This window comes from Pundamilia nyererei, unplaced genomic scaffold (assembly GCF_000239375.1).
Source record: "Pundamilia nyererei isolate P.nyererei 1_Seehausen unplaced genomic scaffold, PunNye1.0 scaffold00009, whole genome shotgun sequence".
Taxonomy (NCBI): Eukaryota; Metazoa; Chordata; class Actinopteri; order Cichliformes; family Cichlidae; genus Pundamilia; species Pundamilia nyererei.
The window spans coordinates 3,104,014-3,124,806 of record NW_005187410.1 but is presented as its reverse complement, the minus strand read 5'-3'; the positions used below and the strand labels follow the sequence as shown (position 1 = coordinate 3,124,806).

Here is a 20,793-nt window from a genome sequence, read left to right as displayed (position 1 = left end):
AAAACATTGCCTTGTCTGATTAGTCTAAATTTCCACTGCAGCATTCAGATGGTCAGAATTTGGCAGCAAGAAAGCACGGATCCATCCCGCCTTGTATCAACAGCTCAGGCTGCTGCTGGTGTTGGCGTTGGCCCTGGTTAGGAGTAGGGGGGGGTAAATGAATATTGTTACTGACCATGCTCATCCCTTTAAGACCACAGTGTGCCCATGTTCTGAAGGCTGCTTCAAACAGGAAAGCACATCATGTCACAAAGCTCTAATTATCTCCAAATGTTTTCTTGAACATGACAATGAGTTCACTGGACTCAAATAGCCTCCACAGACAGCAGAGTTCAATCCAGTAGAGCACCTTTAGGATGCGGTGGAACAGGAAATTCTCATCATGGATGTGCAGCAACTGTGCTCTGCCATGAAAGCTTAAGGCTACTCTGAAGGCCCAACCTAGTACTTACGGGGTGTACCTACTAAGGTGACCGGTGAATACACTGTTATAGATCAAAATGTAAAAAAAACAGACAAAGAAGGATGATTTTCATAACAAACTGTCTTCATTAAGTCTTCTGGATAATCACGAACAACATTTTGTGTTAATGCCGCCTAAGCCTTGCATTGTTTTTATTGGCACTGGTTGTGGGGAATCCTGAAAAAGGTTAATGAAATCAAAGCTTAATCCCCACGACAGCAGAAGTATTTCGATCAGCATAGCAGGGCTATAAATTTGACATTTGTAAGACAGTCCCCTCAGAGAAGAAGCACGAAGCGCATGCTACGCAGAGCGATGGGAATCAATATTCTTTAAGCCTTCAAGGTCTGGTTCATCCCAGTGCACAAAGCTGTGTTTGTATATTAGCATGGCCCCTTACTAGGGGCCTCTCAAAATTAAAACAGAGCAGTGCAAGTGCCATCAAGGCTCAAGGGTCTGCAGAAACAACATTTACCCAGTGAAAAAGCAGTTAATTTGCTGCTGCTCTTGTTTATTTGAGGCAAATTGTCATAAAGTTCCAACAGACCATCTAAAGGGATACACACGAAAGACCGCATCATGATTTTCCCACTGCTAGCATTTTAACCAAACATACATGTCAGCACGAAGACCTTCACACGAGAGCTGTCTGTTACTCTGTAAAAGCTCAAGGCAAAAATAAAACTGACTCCAATCTGCGGTATAATGTCAAGGCAGCTTCCCTTTTAGAAAAAAAAAAGAAATTGGAGCCTGGGTGGGTTAAAAGGAGCCTCGGGTTATCCATATATTTGTTTTCCAGGTCATTCCCAATGTGACACAGTTCAAATCCAGACAGGTTACGAAACAGGAAAGATCCACACCTGCACAATGCCGACGTGACATGTGGTTAATGGGGCCAGCTCGCTATACCATAGTCATCTGAGAAGATGCCTATATAGAGAACAGAAAGGGGATTGTTTGTCCTGATTACATCTGGTGGGGGAGCATTTAACAAACACTGATGCTGGTGAGTTAGCCTGCTTTGCACTTTATTAAGTGGCAAACAATAGAGAGTGCACCCTCAAGCTCAGATGAGCTTCCAGCATTGGAGCAAACAGCTATTTTCCACCCCTTGCGTTCATCTCTTTCCTGTTGATATGCCCTGCCAGCTCTCTTCATCAACTGATTCTACATGAGTGACTGCTCTCAGTTTTCCACCCTGTTGTCATAGCAACATGGAAATTCTCACTTTGGGCTGACCTTCAAGCTGGTTTATCAAACAAGCTAGCCTAGAAGCAAACTAGTGAGACTTCAAAATTCTCATGTGAAATCCGTAATTATCTCTTTTATTTGCTGTCCATTCGCTGGGTGCAGGAAACAGGCCTAGCCTGGCCTGTGAGTTCAAGGGTCCATAAACAATGGGGCAAGTTAGCTAACAAACCTTTGAAAGAGGAAGTGCTGGAAGTAGGTAGAGAGGAAAGCGCAGTCTGAGTGTCAGCCACTGTAAACAAAAGGTTGTTATTCACACTAAAGCAACTGGAAGAGAAATAACAAAAGGACAGATATTTTTATGGCACTTCTCTACCGGTTTGACTCAAGTGTTTCCTGCTCAGCCTTTTCCCTGCACCAGCCTATAGGAAGCAGGCCTTCATCTTGTAATTAGGGGGAAATACCTTGAAATATTAATGGATGACTTAAACATTGTGATTAACCCACAAACAAATTACACAGGTGATCATATGGTCTGCTATTCAGGTTTTTCCTGAGCTAAAGGTGGTAATATTTGGAGAAGAAAATGGAGTACTAAGCACTTACTAGCATGCTTTGTTAGCCTGATGGTCTTTACCATTAAGCATACATGAGCACATATAATTTGTGAGCATTAAACATGCTCCAAAAAAATAGTAACACCAAATACATGGTCAAGACCATCTAGTTCAGGGATTCGAAATAGCATAAATGGTATCTAGCAGGCAAGTAGGGCCAAAACTGCCATGGATTAAGAATTACTGTCATTATAACAGCCGAGTTATTTAAAGAAAAAGTCACCCCTTTCACAGCTTTTAGTAGTAAACTAGTAAAGAGATTTTAGAAATTTAAAAAATTTTATTACTGTTCTAAAGTCTATAGTAATTGCCTCACTACTGTAAAAGTCACCGCATCACACTGCTATACACAAAAACTGTTCTACGTTAAACCAAGTTATGTCTCTGTAATGGGCATGTGGTATCAAACAACTTTCAAATGTCAACAAATCAGTATGCATGTATGCATCTTGGGACTCTGAACGCCAGTATGACAAATGAGTATACAAAAATAATGAGAAACCCAAAGAGGTGACACCATTTGTGCCAAACAAGTTATGAGAGAAAAGAAAGAGCAGAAGCAAAACCAATGAGTGCACTCTGGTCACCATTTGATTCAAAGGTCTGCATAGTCTGAATGAATCATGTGTACAAGTTGCAGCAGCCTTAAGGATACACCAGTGTCAAAGAAATGGACTAGAAATCAAACCTACTACCTCCCTGTAGCTGAAATGGACTTAAATGCTCTCATGTTCCTGTTATTAGAGCTAATATTCAAGTTTCTGTAGTCAAGAAATGCCTTTAAGCATCAGAAAAAGCAGTGGTTTATAGTATCATCTTTCCAATGCATAAACTTTCCCAGAACACAAAGAAGCCTTTGAAGAACTCAGCAACGTGCATTTCTACAGGAAATGAAGGACTACACATTTCTAATAATACTAATACTAATAGGGCAAAGTAATACCATCACATCAACTACTACATGGCTTGTAAGTAATATCATGTGGCTTGATCATTTCAGCAAATTTAACAAATATCATGGGAAAACGTTTCAAAACTAAACAATGAGAAAAAAGGTCAGTACTCCTTTGTTTGTTTACTTTTAGCCAGTAGAAAATCATCATTTCATCAAAGGCCGCGGCAAATCCAAGGTTCGAGCTTGGGGCAAAATAAGCTTGGTTCTTATTGAGGATGACGAGCCAAATGGCTTAGTGCAAAACTTAAAAAGATAACAAATCTGATCTACTTATAAGACTGGCATGGGAAGCTTCAAAATAGAAGAAAATCTTTCCCAACAGGCAAAACAAAAAAAACAAAAAAAAAACTAGCAGAAACAAAACTTTATCTATTACAGCAGCTGAAGTAACCATTCATTAACAGAAAGTTCAGGTGCGTGCCAAGCTTCAAACTCAAGAGAGTGTTTTACCCCCTTTTGTCCTTTTGTCTATCACCTGAGATTACATAATGGCAATAAACAGTGTTTAACTGACTTTAGCATCAGTGAATAAGTAGGACAGTTAGTAAGAATGGAGTAAAAACAGTGCCTTTTGTGTTCGGTTATACCCCTAATCCCTGTGTCAGCAGTGAAAATGAGTGAACCTGTTTGGTTTTATCCATGAACCATTGATCTAGAAGCGTTAAGGCATGTTTAATGGGCTAGTGAGTACTCTGAATATAGTTACATTTCGGGGTCTGGAAACTAAACCTGGCGTGGGAATGTCAGAGTAAGGCAAGACCATGCAGTGAATTTGCATAAAACAGCACTAATTTAGATAAAGATCACTAGGTACTATGAATTTACGGATGAGCCGGCATGGTTTCCGCTCTTCGCTCCCAGGTTAGACCACCTCCGATGTAACTCCACACTGAGTAACAATGTTGCGTCAATTTCCATCCTCATCTCTTGTTCTCAATTATGACTAAACTCTCTTATCACTCTGATACTAAATTGCTGCAGCAGTGAAGTGGAAATAAAAATCTGCAGTAAAAATAAATAAAGCCAAATCGTTGCTACTTGGACTAAGTTTGGTATTCACTTCTGTGAGAGACTGGTATTTGAGTAAGAGTAAAACATTAACAAGCAGTGCGCAAAGTCTACAGGAAGTCCACGCAACACATCTCTATTAAGGTTTTATCAATCAGTGAGTCACAAAAAGAATTATAGCAAGGCGCCAGTGCACCAAACAAAAAAAAGCATTACAAATGACAGATCTTCACCGCCGTGTTTGTACTTTTGTATTTCCATTCATTTTTCATAAAACAGTAATAATGAACAAACAAATATCAATAAACACTTGAGACAGGTTACCATTCTGTAAGCTGGCTATATGGTTCCAAAATGACGAGGTTTTTCAGGTGTGCGTTTTACCAAAAACGGGTAAACGCTGACATCTCACTGATCCAAATAAGATTTGTTTTCCTAAGTCCTTGTTATGACAGGAATACAATTGGTCTGGGTACAAAACATTTGCACACAGCAGCTCTTTGTTGACGACTGGCTCATCGGTTTGTGGGAACCCAAACACTTCCATACTTCCACACATAACCAATGTATTTATGTAGACCAGGAGAACATAAAAGCAAGTGCAAAACAGCACACGTTCCACAATGGCGACATATGGCCACAGTGAAACTGTTAACAAACCATCGAGTTTGGCTTTCCTGGTTTCTTCGTCTACAGCAACCTTCACGGGTGCTTGCTGCAGACTGGTCCAGCCCACTCTACAATGAAGGAGAGCAACAAGCCGCACACAGATGAGAGTACAACTCACACAACTATGTGCAATTTGCAGACACCAGTCACACATGCAAAGGAGATATTGCACACAGGTCATCGCACATTCCTCCCACAGACTCTAAACTAGTGTCAACTAAATAATCATCAAATTCATTTGAAATACAAATAAAGTGAATACTCCAAATAGTGTGTTGTGCTGTTTTTACACGTTCTTTTGGTTTATATATATATGACCCTCTCTCTTTTTATCACTGCATCTCTGGAGTTCTCAAAAATAGCTTGAAAATGTAAATCACTAACAGCTGGCACCAAGAAGCACCTCCAAACAATCACGTGATTTAGACACACACACAGCCTAGCCACATGCTCAGATATGGGAAAACATACACACTATACTCGCTCTCACACCTGGACTTTCAACTTATACTGCAGGAAACGCCGGGCATTTTTTATGGCTATTAAATTCTGCAAATGTCAACAGCATTACTGAAATACAAGACAAACTCCAAATAAATGGCTGTGATTCTGCAGTGTTTTATTAGATGACCCGAGGGGAAATGTGGCAATTAAATGGTAAGGAAAGTCATTTGATACACAAGCTGCCATTCCCTTTATGAAACTTGAGCTAATGCAATTACACAGCTTTGCCACTTTGCCAAAAGGTGTGTACATAATCTGTCGTCCCAGCACTGAGAATGCGACAGAATATTTCCTGATGGTGATGTTATGTTGCGTCTGACACATGCACATCTTTTAAAGAGTAATCATAAAATAGGCTGGTATAATACTCTTGCAGGTTCTTATGATAACTTCAACAGAGCGTCTACCCCACAGGGTGGCACCAACTCCATAACAGCCTGCAACAATTTGTGCTTTGTTCAGGTTCCAAGAGCTCAAGGGGGTAACCGTTTCTGCTTTATGTCATTATGTCACAACATGCCCTAAAACCACTTTAATGGCTTTGAGATGCAAAAGTGTCTCGCATGTGTTTTCTGTAAATTCCACACACAATGCGCATCATAATCTTCCTCTTGATATATAACGCAGAGGGGATTCCTTCCTTGAAAGTTTCCACATTCATCAGACACAAACCGTCGTTAAGCTTTTCAAACGTAGATGGAAATCACATGGCTACGGTCACAAAATCCTGCAATTGGCCTTCGCTTTGCAACTGCAAACAAGTCGACTGGAAGCTGTCCAGCAGTTTGAGTGACAGCTTTGGCACGTCTTAACGCACCAAACCAAAACAGACAAGTATGTGTAACAGGTTAGGGATAAAGTAATCTCTAAAATCAGATATCTGTATATGAAGATGCAGATTCTGAAAGCAAGAAACGAGATTATTGCTACAGGAAACATTCTGATTTGCACTGATAGTAAATCTGTGCAATCACATTTCAGAAGGTTTTGGTAGCATGCAAGTAAATCATGTGAGGGAAGAGCTAAACAAAAAATAAGTTGCAATTAATCATGACAACGGATGGAGTTTCATGGAGACTTATATGTAACACAGTAGCACTCTTAAACTTTTTGCTAATGTAGTTACAAAATAGGGCACTCCCATAAGGCTACACACAAGCTAATGTGCAGTAAGACCCTTACTCACACCAGATTTTTACACCAAGGCTTTCAGAACCCATCCGGTAGGCTCACATATGGAGTCCTGAACCCTACAAGCCGCTAAAAATCTGGCTTTCCTGTTGGAACCATGGACTGGGTCCTTTCAATAGGACAAAACCATTATCCTTATTATCAGCACCAGCTCAGTGTGTGCTGTCTGTCAGGTCACTGGCTCCAGTAACCTTCCCTCCTCAGCCATAACAATACGACTCTGATGCCAGCATCTGTTATAAGCCAACTGGCTGAGGACCATGGGAACCAGGCTCTGCAGAGAGTGGGAAGCGGACTCTTGAGGGACTTTCAATAAGATGACTGCCCTGCAATTCAAACACCTCATAACAGACAATTGGGGTAGTTCTAGCCTTGGCACAGAGGCATGCAAATCCTCTCTAATGGTTTCATAATCAGCGTAAAATTGCCTGAAATTATGTCGGAAAGTTAATACAGAGCATATTCCCGTTAACTGACCATCAGCATGATTGTGGGCAGCAAAGCCTGTCCCACCTGTTGAGTCTGAAATGGGGGGGGGGGAATCAACACTAGAGAGGCAAAGTGCCCTCGGAGCTAAAATGAAACAAGCAGCTGAGTGGAGGAAATAGCAAATGTTGTGGCAGCTTCTCTCAAGGCTGAACGCCTGAAGGCTTTAAGGCTATGAAGACTTTATCAGAGACAGTGATCAGAGAGCAAGTTGAATCTATGACTTCACATGCGATCAACGATCAAAGCTTCATCCTGACATTTACAAGCAATTTCTGAGGAGGTGAAAACAAAAAACTGGAACTTTGATTTTCAGAGCACCTGGCTTAGTTACAGGAGGATTCCTCTACGGAAATATGCTGAAAGCAGCAGAACTCATATCCAGCCAGTGGTCAAACTTCAATGACTCAATTTATGTGGGTGGAAAAGATTACAGTCCTTTAGCCTTCGGCCTACAGCTATATCTGGATTTGGTTTTGCTTTCAAAACCACCGCATCCAATCAGAAAATACAGAGCATTAGCATCAAGCAAGACCACACAGTCATAAGAAAAGTAATGACCTTTCTGGAAATCATCTGTGTCCTAATGAGAGGACAATACAATTATCACTGTTCTTCCTCAGCAAGCTGATAACAGACACGAACCACTATATGAAACTTTCAGACATGCAGTCTAAAAAATAAACACAATCCACTGAACATTGATATGAGTTCATCTTATCACTGGAAATCTCTATGAATAGAATCCTGAATTCAAGTGTTCCTCCTGCCTCCATTTTTTTAATGCCCATGAACCTTTTCCTCTAAAAGGGGAAAATGATAAGATGATGCGTGCACAGTGTTTACACAACACACTGATGGCCACATCTGGTCCATAGCTACACTCACCTCACTTCTTATCGGATTACTGGTGATAAAGTAATTTAGGTCACTTCAACACTGTGTAGCATGCGAATCTGCACCAATTAAATCTTAAATTCCAAATATTTATTTTCATTTGACATTTTATCGACTATACAGAAACTCTGCAATGGTCTTTCTTCACCTTCAATGAATAGTCCAACTCTGAAACGAGTCTTTCCCAGTTATTCTGACACACATGTGGGCAGTTGGATGATTTCCCCCAGTGGATGAATTTTATCTGCTGTATCCGATTAATTTTGTAGTCCTTACATCTAGTTTCCCGTTTCTTATATATTTGCATGACTGACTTTAAGGATTATTATACCAGGGATCCACCCATATATCATCAACTGAACACACCATGTGGTGTGGACCGAGGCCATCCCATCCCTGACTCATACTGTATTTCATTCAAAGCCTTAGAATGACACCAGAAACATTTAAAATGCTTAGACATGAAAAAACTTGCCTGGAAAGTGATGCTTTTCCGACCTTTCTATAATTCTCTTCACACGAAAACAGAAATAAACAACAACTACTGCTACTTACTGAAAACTGTGCTCAGAATTTTGCAATGGAGTCACTGTATTTTTTAGAGATTTTTGCAGATGAGGCCATTTTAAAAATTATTGCCATCGAGTAATCGATTAAAATGCCACCTCTTTAGTCAGTATTTATGAAACAAATCTTTTTAATTACTTTGATTAAATTTACTTTAGTTGCTTTAAAGTTGTTTCCTTTGAGTTTAACATCCAAATGAATGGAAACTTTACCTGCTTAAAAAAAGCGATTTTTTTTTTTACCTTACCGAATAACTTCCCTTAAAGTTGACCTAATTTAGCATCTCAGTAACGTAAAGTAAAAGCAGCAGAGAAACCAACTCGAACAAAGAGACTGAATATGTCTGTGCCACTGAAAATAAAAATCCCAATGACTGCTGTCAGTCCCGTTGGTTTTGAAGACTGCTCAATGGGCATGTCCCGACATTCCTCCCAACAAACTGCCACTAAAACTCTCACGCTTTAACACTACTTCTCCCAACTGGTGAACAAACTAACAACAACGACGACGACGACCACACAAACAATCTGTGAATACGCTTTAGATCTTACCTGATAAATGTCATGGATATTAAAGTCCTAAAAGTTTCACCAGCACTCTGAGCGTATCTCCACACGAGTTCAGTCCCCACTTGCTCCACCAAGGTAGGCTACGGGACGTCGGACTCCTCCTTCTCTCGCATGAGGTCATCTGTGGGAAGGATCAGCAGCGGAGAACAAACCAGATCTACCCCTCCTTCCTCCTCCTCCGCTTCTTTTCTTCTGCTCTCATTTCTGTGTGCATGCCTCATGGACATGACAGGATGCTAGAGATACAAGCTGCAAGCATTTAGTTTAAGGAGTGTGAAATTCTCTAAAACTTCACATTTTCCTTCTTCCGGATGCTCCCTTTAGAGGTCGCCACGGTGGATCATATGCCTCCATCTCACCCTATCAATGGGGTCCTCTTCTGTCACACCAAACTTTTGCATATCCTCCAGATACACACTTCTCTGAGGTTTTCCTCCTGCCAAGCAGCTCTATCTTCAATATCCTTTGTCTACTATATCCACCATCCCTCCTCTGCACACTTCCAAGCCATCTTAAGCTCTGCCTCTCCAACTTTGTCTTAAAAGTCTTAAAAGCACCTTCTTAAGTCAGCTGGATGCAGGTTTTTCCCATCCTTATAAAGAGTACAGTTGCACAATGCCAAAATTAGCACCACTGCCTAACACTGAGGCCCAAGCTCAGTTTAATGATTGGTTGGAGAAACTTGCAGTCAGTCTGAGACTGAAGAAGCCACTTGAATGGGAGATGAATCCAGAGGAAGTGCATCAGCTGTCTGTGTTTTCTTCCAGAAGCCTTCTGGGAATATATGTAGAAAGAAGAGAACTCTAAAATGAAACTTTAAGGTGTTTAAGTGAAATTAAATCGTGTGATGAAGTTGGAAGTAGTGAATGGACCTCGAACTGAGATTAGTTTTCCACACAAAGGTATTTGTGTTCCAAAATCTGCCCAAGCTCTTTCCACATTGCCAGGAATAAATCTGTTGTAGAATATTGAAGAATCCATTATTTATTTAGGTGGACCAAAAGTTGCAGAACCTAAAATGCTGCAATCAAGCCAAAAGTGTCCAGTCAGATGAAACTTTCCTCGCTGTCCACAACATTTTGCTGAATCACTGTTATTGTGTATAGCTATTGTATTCTTACAAGCTACGCTTTAGACGTCTTCAGGGTGGTCTTTTCGTTTTCGTATAATTGGAAGAAAAGCAATAATTGGATGCTTTGGTCTATACAGTCTTTAACAGTTTCTGACAATTTTATATACTAATATATATATTACTATACTTGTTTCAGATCCTAAATGGAGTTTTACTCTGCACTGATAACTTATTGCAGCTATGTGCTACTTTGCATTTGTCGATTTTACATGTGGACATTAAACTGTCTGTAAAATATATGCATGGCCTCATTAATCCTTCCAAGAACATAAAGAGTAACATGGCACCAGATGGGCTGGCTGCTGCACCAACACACTGCTTTGCATTAATGCTTTCTGGTCATCCTTTTTCAGCAACAATATTCACTCTGGGCACATGTAGGCAATTTAAAATCTCCAAACTTTCATAGTCAGCTGATAGCTAAATACATTAAATTGCCAGTTGTCTTACTGTTTGCAAACTTAGCAAGTATGCTGTGTAATTTCCTCCTCGACGATGTGCATTAGAAGGAGGGAGGTTGAAACGTGAGTCAGAGCTTTTATGTAAATGAAGTCTAATTGGTTTAGGTCTGTATTAGTGGCTGCTGAAAGCAGGATGTTGCTCATTGGCTTTGTGCATACTGCTGAATCACAGTTTGACCATAAACCTGTTGACTTTAACATTTTAATATTACAGCTTGATCGAAATGCTAGTTTTACATAGAGTAATAAATATAAAGTATTTCACGAACTACAGCACACGTGTCATATTAGGTTACTGGATTATTGCAATTAGATCCAGAGTAAGGTTTTCCATACGGTTTGACTCAGTCTGGTGTGGCAAGTGAAGTTCGTAGTGCGCCTTAGTCTGTGGTGACCTCATGAGGTTACATTGTTTTATGCAGCTTGTTCTGAGGGAAAAACATTAATCTCAGCGCAATCTTGCAAAGGTTTTTGTTTTTTTTTTAACACCAATTCGTTAACAGCAAGAATATAAAGCGATATGATGATAATTGTTCTACATTGTGCTGAGGTGACAAGAGTCTGCTGTGAAAAAGGAATGATCAGAAATCTTAGTTTTGGTGGAAAATGGGGTCTTACATAAAAAATCTTTACATTGTGATATTTTCTGCATTTTGCAAAAAAGAAAAATACTTTTTGTGTATTATTATCCTGCAGTTATGATGATATACGGTACTTTGGGAAGGAACATGGACAGTGACACACATTTCTTCCAGTAAAAAAAAGGAAGATAAAACACCTATTTTCCGAGTTTGTCTTTTGTTGTTGTTGTTGATGATGATGCTCTCGGGTGAAACTGGTTCAGCAACTGAATGAGTGAAAGTCTTCAGTGGTTATGAGTTCACAATTCCCTTGGAAACTGCTCTAATGTGCAGATTCCAATAAGACCTGAAAAATAGACTCAGACTTCTTCTCCACTCATCTCGTTGCACTCCCCGTGTTTAAACACCACTGCAGCATGTCATTGAAATGTTGCCTTTTCCCCCCACTAGATTGCGTTAAGTCCCGTCGCCCTCCAACCAGTCACAGCAGATGGCTGCCCCTCCTTGGGCCTGGTTCTGCTGGAGGTTTCTTCCTGTTAAAAATGATTTTTTTTTCCTTTCCACTGTCGCAAAGTGAGTTCACTTGATTGCTGTTTACTCCAGAATATTGTGAGGATTTTGCCTTAGAGGACAAAGCACCAGGTGACTTTTGTGATTTTGCACTATAGAAATAAACCTGCGTGGAACTGAAAATATCCAGCAACAAATACATCAATTAAGTCACTTTGGTATTCTGACATGAATCCACACAAATGTCTGTCATTCTTGTGTGTGCTCAGCATGCAGTACTCTGGCTGAGAGAGATTTCTTTACAGTTTTTATTTTATCCAATCTGTTTCAAACTCCTGTTTGACCATCTGTCTCTTGCAGCTCATCCTGAGGAGCAGAAAGTGGAAAGCAGATTAGTTTGTTTTTCTCCAGCTTTCTCTCTCTCCCCATCTACCTTGTGAAATGTGGCACCTGCAGTTTGAGTTTACTAGCCTGCATTCAAGAGGCATCCCTGAAAATGATTAAAACCCAACAGTCACAGCACCTGTCTGGTTCATATTGCACAGAGGTGACCTGTAGCACAGCCTTGACACTAAAAACAATAACACTTCTGCAATCCCTTTTGACTTTCACTTTCCAGACACGTGGAGTCTTGGTGGTTTCTGCAATTTATCCAACATATTAAAAGAAAGAAAAAAAATCACCACTACGCAGTAGTATTGCCAAATGCATATGGAGATACTGAACCCTGGAGAAGGTTCCAAAAAAAAATGGTCAAGATATAGATCATGGACAGGCTCCGAATGGAATCAGGGGCAAAATGTTGTAAAGCAAAGATCAGCTCCGTGAATCCTACAAGACCAAACTAGCTTTTATGGAAGAGTTTTCTTTTTCCCCTTTCATCCGTCTCACTGTTTAACTATGACTCACTGCACACACATACTGGGATAATTAAAATAGTTTGGCTACATAGAGGGTGGACTTGCTGGAACATTACGATATCACGGTTCAGTCACTATATGAAAGAGGCCAGATGGATAGAAGCAAGCATATATTATAAGTAAATAAGTAAAAAGTAAGTAAATAATTATAAATAAGCATATATATTGCATAGATGCACGCAGCTTAGAGATTGACTTGTGAAATCCATGACCAGATAGTCTGGTTTATTAAAGTTATAAATGGCCATTTGCTGCCCCCTTGTGGCCATTTTAGAGTGAATGAACAGAAAACTGTTCCAAGAAATAAACAGAGACATAACACAGTAATGGCTTGCTGTCCGCTTTTTTTTTTTTTTAATAAATCTAATACAATTGCCATGCAATACAAAGTGAAGATTCCCCTTAAAAGCACCCTTATAAAACTCAGTAACTTAACCCCTCCCTTCAAACATACTCATACCCACCAAATGCTTTTGTTTTCCAATCTGATGACAAATACAAATATAGAATTCTATTATTATGCCAGAAAAGATGCATGAAGTGCTGGTTTATAGTATTCACATACAAGCTTGGCCCCAAAGAGCTTTTTTTTTTTTTTTCTTCTTCCTTCTAAGTAAACGAAGCTTGAAAGCTTTCACTCCATCAACACTTTACAGGCAACCTGTCAGTCTCAGTCTCCTCACGTGTCTAACACTTCACATTGGTGTTTAACGGCTGACTTAACATGGTTCCCTCTAGGGCATGCCCGAAAAAGTTCAATACTTCCTCGGCTGCTGGATGAAAACGATCCGAGGGGAGTGCGACTTCTCCACCGCGGGGCGCACCTTACTGTGCCTCACGCTCACAGGTGTTTCTGGGAAGTCGTGGCTCAGCTGCAAAACATCAGGAAGGAGGTTTATTATCCACAATACTTTGAAGCACTGCAACTAACCCAGTTGGCTCGGAAAGGAATTAACTCGCTTTTTTAAGAGTTAATGCTTTGTTTACCTTGTCGAGGGTTCCTGTTAGAAGTATGCCAACTTGTTGCATCCTGTTGGGGGTGGCAAGGGATCTGCTGCACAGGTTTTAAAACAGAGTTATACTCAGCTTTTAAAGCAAAGTTAGTGACCTATATGATCGAAATGCTGCTGGGCATTCTTACACACTAATGTTTGAAGCTAAATTTGTTTTCAGCTCAAGCACATTTACTGCAGAGTGTGAGCATACCTGATTTTATCAGACTTCCTGGTGTCCTTTTCTGGAGTTGCATGGGTGGCATTTTCTTCCATGCCTTTCTTGGCCACCCTTTTACCACCGGCCTTTACTAGTGATGCAAAAGAGGAAAGAAACAAAAAACAATCTGTGTCAAAGCAGTGTTTTACAGTGCATTTCATGCAACTGAGACAGAGGAGTGGAAAGTAAAAACCACAAAGGTTTTCAACTCTTTTCTCTCACTTTGTGCACTTGCAGTTCAAGCTTATGAACACTAGCATTCATTCAAAAAGTAGTCACTTCCCTGTCCGCTTCATCGTGCAGAGGTGACCTATAATCCTAAAAACTATCAAACACTCTGTACTTTCTTAAAACCTGGACACATGATAGTTTCTGCAGTCTGTCCCTCATAATATGAAATAAAATTAATGTGCCATGGCGTCCAAAAAAAACAAACAAACCCAAAACATATATAGTAATGGTGCAAAAGTTCGTACAAACGAAATTATCACAATATTTTGCTTGTCAGATCGTCTTCGTAAACAGATGAGTGACACCGCTTCAAGCTGCAGCTGTTAATGCAAAGTTAACTACTGTTCCGCAGCTTTGCACGAATAGCACTGCACGGTGCACCTAACAGGCCTCCCTTCAAACAAAAGCATGCCGATGACGCTTCTTGCACTTTAGTACTCCAATGCCACAGCAGCCAGTCAGCTCCAGCTGTCGCACTTTTTCATACTGCGTGTCGAATTAACGGCAAAAGTTACGTTACTGCAGCGGGGTCGACTCGCTCTGAACGACTGTGTAACTGGGTCAAGGAATGGAAAAACAACAACAACAACAACTCTCAAGCTTTAATAAAGTTTTAAAAGATAAATAAAAAAAGAGCAGGCAGCTATCAGAGAGACACGGCTTACCTGCCGGAGGGTGGCCAGCTTTCAGCCGAGCAGCCTCCTTCGCTCCAGATTTGGGGAGTTGTTGCACCATTTCTTAAAAACTTTCCGCAGTGAAAGCACCAAACTGTCCTCGACGCCCACTCCGCTGTTTTTATTCTCTACAACAGAGATGACGTCCCGCGAGGCTACAGGAAGTTTGCGGCCAGCGAAACGCCTCTTTGTTTTCTTTTTTTCAACTTCTTTTTTCTTTTTCTCTACCCGCTGATAGTTTACCGAGAAAATGAAACTGTACACTAACCGTTTGCGGTTTGCAGCACGATTCAACTGCAGCTGATTTATGTTACTGTTACTTGATCTTATTTTGAAAATCTTTTCACAAAACTTCAAGATTGGCAACAAAAAGAGTTTTAACCACACTTAAACTATTTCTAGGTATGACAGCCCACAGACACAAACCCCCAGAGGAAGTTTTCGATTGCACGAATATTTTCAGTGAAGAAGAAAATAACACTGTGTCATTTTAAGGCAGATATTTTTTCATCGCATTAGACTCTTTTATCCAGCATGAGGATCCAAAGTAAACAGCGATAGTGCCACCATGTTTAAAGCTGAAGCACAGAAAGGACTGTCAGATCTTTGCATGTGTATCTAACTGAGGTCAGTTGTGGAGGGGAGATGAGACTTGAAAGTTTATTGTTGACACACTAATGTTTCTTTATGTTTAATGGAGAAGGTAAGACTGACTAGAGGTAAGGTGTGTCATCCCAACAAGCAGAAAAGTGACAGAAACACACTGGAAAGTATACTTGATTGGATATTAAATACACATGTTAGAGCAAATAGTTACCTGCACGGTGTTTTGAGCTGAGCCGTTGTCCATTGTAATGTCTGCTGTGATACACGTCACAGGTTACAGGTAATACAGATCAGTCTATTCATAACCTGAATGATCTGTGCCTTTAATTCCAGGTTCTTCGAATCTGTGACTTTGCTAAGTTCTGTGACTGTACAGCAGTTTCCTTGAATATACAGGTTTGAAGCTTCACAGCTTGCATATGCATGAACTATGGGGGCATTAATGCTGAAAAATGCGTGTTGTTGCCTTCCCGGGTATGCACAAGCTGCAGGCTAACTGTCAGCTGGCTTGTGTTAATTTAACTGAAATGTTGGTAATGTGCAGCACAGTGCCAAGCTGCTTGAAACGCGTGGGCCTTAAGGTGGACCAGCTTTGTTTTGTTCTGAGAAAGAAAAAAAAAGTTCGAGACTTCATTATTTTTCAGTTTTAGTATATTTTCTTGCTTATATTTTGTGCATAGAAAAGGGTGCCCTAACACATTCTTACCAATTACAAGGAGACTGTTTTTTGCAGTTCTGCTGCATGTTTTATTTTTTGCCATCTAAATATAACAAAGGTTGCTGCTGTGTTGGTTAATGTAAGTTATATTTATAGCTGTTGTTTTGTTTCTTAACTCCTACCTTTATTCTGTGTGCCAAAAGGCTCCAGAAGAAGGAAAAGCTGCTGATGTGCTTAGTTTCCTTTTCCTGTTTGTGCAGTTGGCAAGCTGCAGTTTATTGTATTTTAACTTGAATCTTCTTTAGTTTTAGTTTAATTTGAACGGTGGCTGCGCTTTTGGTCGGGTCTGGCTTTTTCTTCCTTTCTTGACAGTATTTTTTTCTCGTTTGTGCTCAAAGTGGTTTTTTGGTGCATAAAATAAAGTCTAAATACTAAGAAATGAACAAAAAACAAAAAACCCTTACAGGCACAACTGGAAAAACATAATTCTTCCTCACCCCAGCTGAACCCCATCGCAGTTATAGTATTACTGTACCTTTTAGTTATCAGAACCTTCACCGTAGATGAAACAAGGAAAACAATAAAGTAGATCATATCGAGAAGTACAAAACCAACAAAATCAGTTCCAATAGTTAAGTATACAACATACCAAGAATAAAATGCATGTACTATGTAGTGCAAAATTGCAGTATCAATGCATTCATTCTTAAAAAATAATTGTCATATAGCATCACATTTCTTAGCACACTTTCTTGCATAAAGCAAACTTTCTTTAAATAATGTATAAGTGTATTAAAAAAGACTGGAGGTAAATTTTCCTTTTGTTTAGGAAGTCATTTAGCTAAACTCATATTTAATTTGCCTGGCAGCTAGCATGTAGGCGCTATCTTGAGGGAGGTCTCTCATTACTGCACTTAATAGTTTTGTGGATATTTCTGCAGTGTATGAAACTTAAATATTGTTTTAGACTAATGTAAAGATCTGCCTCGTTTGTTGGCTGATGATGTGACTTGTCATTTATGGGTTCAACATGTAGTCCTAAACCTATTTAGCCTCCTAAGCAGTTTATGCTATATAGCTAGTTCTCTAAACTTAAGCTGGTTCTTCAAGTGTTCCTCCCATGAGTTTAAAAAGGAATAAAGTATCCCGAGAGACCTGAGATTAAGTTTCCGAGTGGAATTCAAAAGAGAGTTTAGGGAAAATAGTGCTTTAGCATTACTCCATCAATCGATATGAAAGTGTGATGAGGTTGTTGGGTTTTTTTTGCAGCACATCAGACTCTGGATCTGCATTTATTGTTATAAAAAGCTGACTTCTTAATTAGATATAGATCAATATAGATCAAGACTGAGTGAAAAGTGTTCATATGAACTGTATTCAGATCTTTAAATAATGCTTCACAATGATATTTGGACCTGTTTATAGGCTGAGATCGGGTGGGGAGTTTAAGCAGATCAGATTAGTTCTCCATCTCTAGGGGCTGTGCCATGAAATCCCTGTCAATAATGCTCATATAACATTAGCAGCTTAAAAAAAAAGGCCTTAAAGTTATGGGAGACAGTCCTGGCTCGTAGCTGTGCTCTTACATGCATTTAAAAGCAGATTGCACATTGACTTCACCTGTATTTATTCTTCCTCCTGATAAATTCAGTAAGCTCTAACATTCTGAATTTTGTTTCAGAAGAAACTGCAGTGAGGGGAAAATTGGGTGTATGAAGTCATATGTGACCCAGATTATTAGGTACTTTAATTTGCGTGCACTTACTTTGAGGGGTAATGAATTAAATGAAATCAGGGGCTGGGATAATCTCACTGCTTTGTAAATTAAGTCCATTTCGCAATATTTTGGCAAAGCAGTTTAGCAGACTAAGGCTCCTGGGACTACGCTGGGAAAACTGGATGCAAGTGTCTTTTGTAGGCCGAAGCCAATTAATGGTCGGTATAAACGTATGTATTCCCTTAATGCCAGCTTTACTATAAGCAGCACAGTCCATAGAGTTGCAACTACTTAAGCAAGAAAAAGGCCCGTCTCATGTGGAAGTGTAGCTGGTTTCTGAAAGTGGAGGCTGGTGGAGAAGAGGAATATGAGTAAAAATCTAATTCTTTGATGATCTGAAAAAGAGAGATAACCCCACTCCAACCCATCAAATACCTTCTGGGCATGAAACAACATTAATTATGAGATCTAAAGGATTTTAAATTGCTTTTGTATGCAAATAAAAAAAAAGATGAATACAGATGAACTTGAACATCTTAGTTTGTCTACAAGTATATAAAGCTGTTCAGTCTGGTGATTATAACACGCTGTGTTGGTGTTCTTTTAAAAAACTAAGTTTACCAAACTTTCAGCAGTGTGTTTATTCAAATCATTTTAGGCCTAAAGAGCAACTGTATTTCATCTTTTAAGTAGTACTGGCCCCAATCCACAGGAAATTGAACCCTGTCAGTATTCCAGCTCCATATTTTTTTAATTATTATTGACCCATTATTGAGTCACAATTCAAAAACAATTTTTGCTGATCTCATATTGAGGCTCGGTGCCTTGGAAAATTTTATTTACATCAAGTTAACAAGAGACGATTAGTTTATCCCAATCCATTTTTAAAAAAAAAATAGTGTACGTATATTGGATGGGAAGGAGTACATGTCTCTAATATTGTCAGGTTTTTACTTATATTTTACACTGATACATGGCCCACAGTAGCATATTTTAATTTCCTGACACAGTGAATAACTGCTGCTATCCTTCTGTCACAAATCATCCCTGACCCTCGTCACCATTTTGCAGAGTTTGTAGCGTGACAGAAAATCATCCTGGAATCTTTCATCTTAAATACATTTGCACCACACGTCGCTCATATTCAGCATCGATATTTGAAAAACATTTTAAAACAAGGTTTTTTTTCTCCGTCCCAAGAGCACGGTTTGTCAGTCGAGGTGTAAGCGCAGAGTCCGCTACCGATCAGTGTTGGTTGCTGTGCTCCAGGGTGCCACGCGGCTTTTATAAAACACAGGTGGTTTAAGGCTCACTACTCATGTCTGTGCAAATACATAAAATATGCTTCCCAGGCAGGATAGAGGATATTACAACCAGAGCAGAAAGGGTTTGATCTATTCATTCACTCTCTTTGCACACGTGGACAAAATGTCAGTAAACTGGAGATGCAAAGAAACTCTCACACAGTTTAAAAAACAAAACTTGACCTTTTATTACATTGTCGTTGTTGTGTTATGATGCCATCTTTGTCCACATATTTCTTTGTATATTTATATATCTTTAGAGACCTAACATGGCACAAGTTTCTTTTAGTTTTTTTGTTTTTTCCAACCAGTGCTGTTGAGTGTAAACCAGGTAACATGTTTTTTTTCTGTATTTACAATAAAACGAAAAATGTACAAGACTCCATGGCATTACACAGGTTCAACATTAAGTACAGATATAATTTGATCCCTCTGTACAAGCTAACATCATTAGTTAACCATTTTTCATTTGATTATTTTTTTATTTATTTATTTATTTTTTGATTCATTTTTTAAACAGATATGAGTTCATGATCCATTTTGGCTTCGGCACATACATATTCCTCCAGTCTCGACTCTTACCGCGGACCTTCGTTTACATGACTCACACCTTTCACCATGCTATCACAGCTAACAGTTTCGAAAAGAAAAATTAACCTAACATCTAGACAGAGTAGGACGCATGTCTCCTCACTGTAGTGTCCCAATATCTGCTCTCAACAGACTCACAGCATGATTCCATCTTTCTCATCTAAATAAAAAATAATTAGAAAAAAAAAAGACATTCCTTGATTTCCTTCTTTGGCTCACATCCCATCTTTCCATCTGTTATCACTCAGTTGAACTCTCCTCCATACACACACATCCACAAAACAAACATGTATGAAGCCAAGTTCATGAAAAAAAAGTAAGTTTGTCATTTCCTGTGTGTTCCTCGCCTCTGCTGCAGGGTGAAGACGCACCCCAGTTACAAACCGAAGTGATGGTGAAACGGTAGCACCTCCAGACCTATACCCAGGAGTCTGGAGAGCCGGGGTACTGCTCTGCCCTGAACGAAGGCGTCCGTGTGGTAGCGTAATAGTCCACGTAGTTACAGGTAGATTTCAGTCCATGAGGCTGAGAGCTGAAGGTGGGAGGGTAAGTGATGACCTCCTCCAAATACGAGTCGTCGTAGCCATGTGGGTGCTGCAGGTACATTCTGTATGTATCGTAGTTTCTCCTGCTCGGCTCATCTGAATAATACAGAGGCTGCAAGGAACGAGAGGCAAGTATCAAGAGTCAGTTCGGAAAACTTGAGTTTTACAACAGTCGTTACGTTAAAGATTCAAACTTAAACTCAAAAGAAAATAAAGGTAGCAAATTAAGCCTTTGCTGTCCCCTTTCCCCTGCCAGCATGTAAAGTAAATTAAATTAGCTCCACTTTAGCCAATTACATCCCAACGCTTTGTGAGATGTAATGCATAATTATTATTAAAATGTCCAATCATTTCACATGCAACATTTACAGGAGGTCATTTCTCTGCGCCACACGTTTTCAAAAATCCTTTAACCTTTACTTAATTAGGCAGTTTTCACTGATGTTTGCAGCCTTGGCCGTGCAGCACTTATTTCAAAGTATTATTCAGATTTCATTCTAAGTTTTAATGATAGTTCTCGTGTAGCTTAATTTCAGT

General features: G+C 39.6%; 3 protein-coding genes across 8 annotated transcripts in view; all 3 read right to left on the bottom strand.

The window, feature by feature from the left end:
- Positions 1–9,253, bottom strand: part of tanc1b (tetratricopeptide repeat, ankyrin repeat and coiled-coil containing 1b) — a 125,560-nt gene extending 116,307 nt beyond the window's left edge. The window contains exon 1 of the mRNA XM_005723640.1: positions 9,097–9,253. The gene's annotated coding sequence lies outside the window, so the exon portion shown is untranslated. The remainder of the gene's footprint in view (positions 1–9,096) is intronic.
- A 3,792-nt stretch (positions 9,254–13,045) lies between these two features.
- On the bottom strand, positions 13,046–15,079 carry dap1b (death associated protein 1b). 2 transcript variants are annotated; one of them, XM_005723402.2, is made up of 4 exons: positions 14,827–15,079; positions 13,925–14,021; positions 13,706–13,769; positions 13,046–13,590 (listed from the first exon to the last, which is right to left on the bottom strand). In XM_005723402.2, exons 1-4 carry the CDS (start codon positions 14,894–14,896, stop codon positions 13,474–13,476), a joined length of 348 nt encoding a protein of 115 aa, XP_005723459.1. In that variant the 5' UTR covers positions 14,897–15,079; the 3' UTR covers positions 13,046–13,473. The 2 variants fall into 2 exon arrangements, with proteins under 2 accessions (XP_005723459.1, XP_005723458.1); XM_005723401.2 differs by having other exon boundaries at positions 13,706–13,772; positions 14,827–15,072.
- Positions 15,080–19,607: 4,528 nt separating this feature from the next.
- Positions 19,608–20,793, bottom strand: part of LOC102214550 (plakophilin-4) — an 87,320-nt gene continuing 86,134 nt past the window's right edge. For all 5 annotated transcript variants that reach the window (XM_005723400.2, XM_013908366.1, XM_013908368.1 and 2 more), the window contains one exon: positions 19,608–20,368. In XM_005723400.2, coding sequence (XP_005723457.1) covers positions 20,129–20,368 — 240 coding nt within the window. In that variant the 3' untranslated portion in view covers positions 19,608–20,128. The remainder of the gene's footprint in view (positions 20,369–20,793) is intronic.

Bases quoted from the DNA above. Each gene is read 5' to 3' on its own strand.
- dap1b (XM_005723401.2), bottom strand. From the start codon at position 14,896: ATGGTGCAACAACTCCCCAAATCTGGAGCGAAGGAGGCTGCTCGGCTG. The intron at 14,022-14,826 runs GTAAGCCGTGTC...TTGCATCACTAG, and splicing joins AGCTGGCCACCCTCCGGCAG to TAAAGGCCGGTGGTAAAAGG. The intron at 13,591-13,705 runs GTAAACAAAGCA...GATGTTTTGCAG, and splicing joins TAACAGGAACCCTCGACAAG to CTGAGCCACGACTTCCCAGA.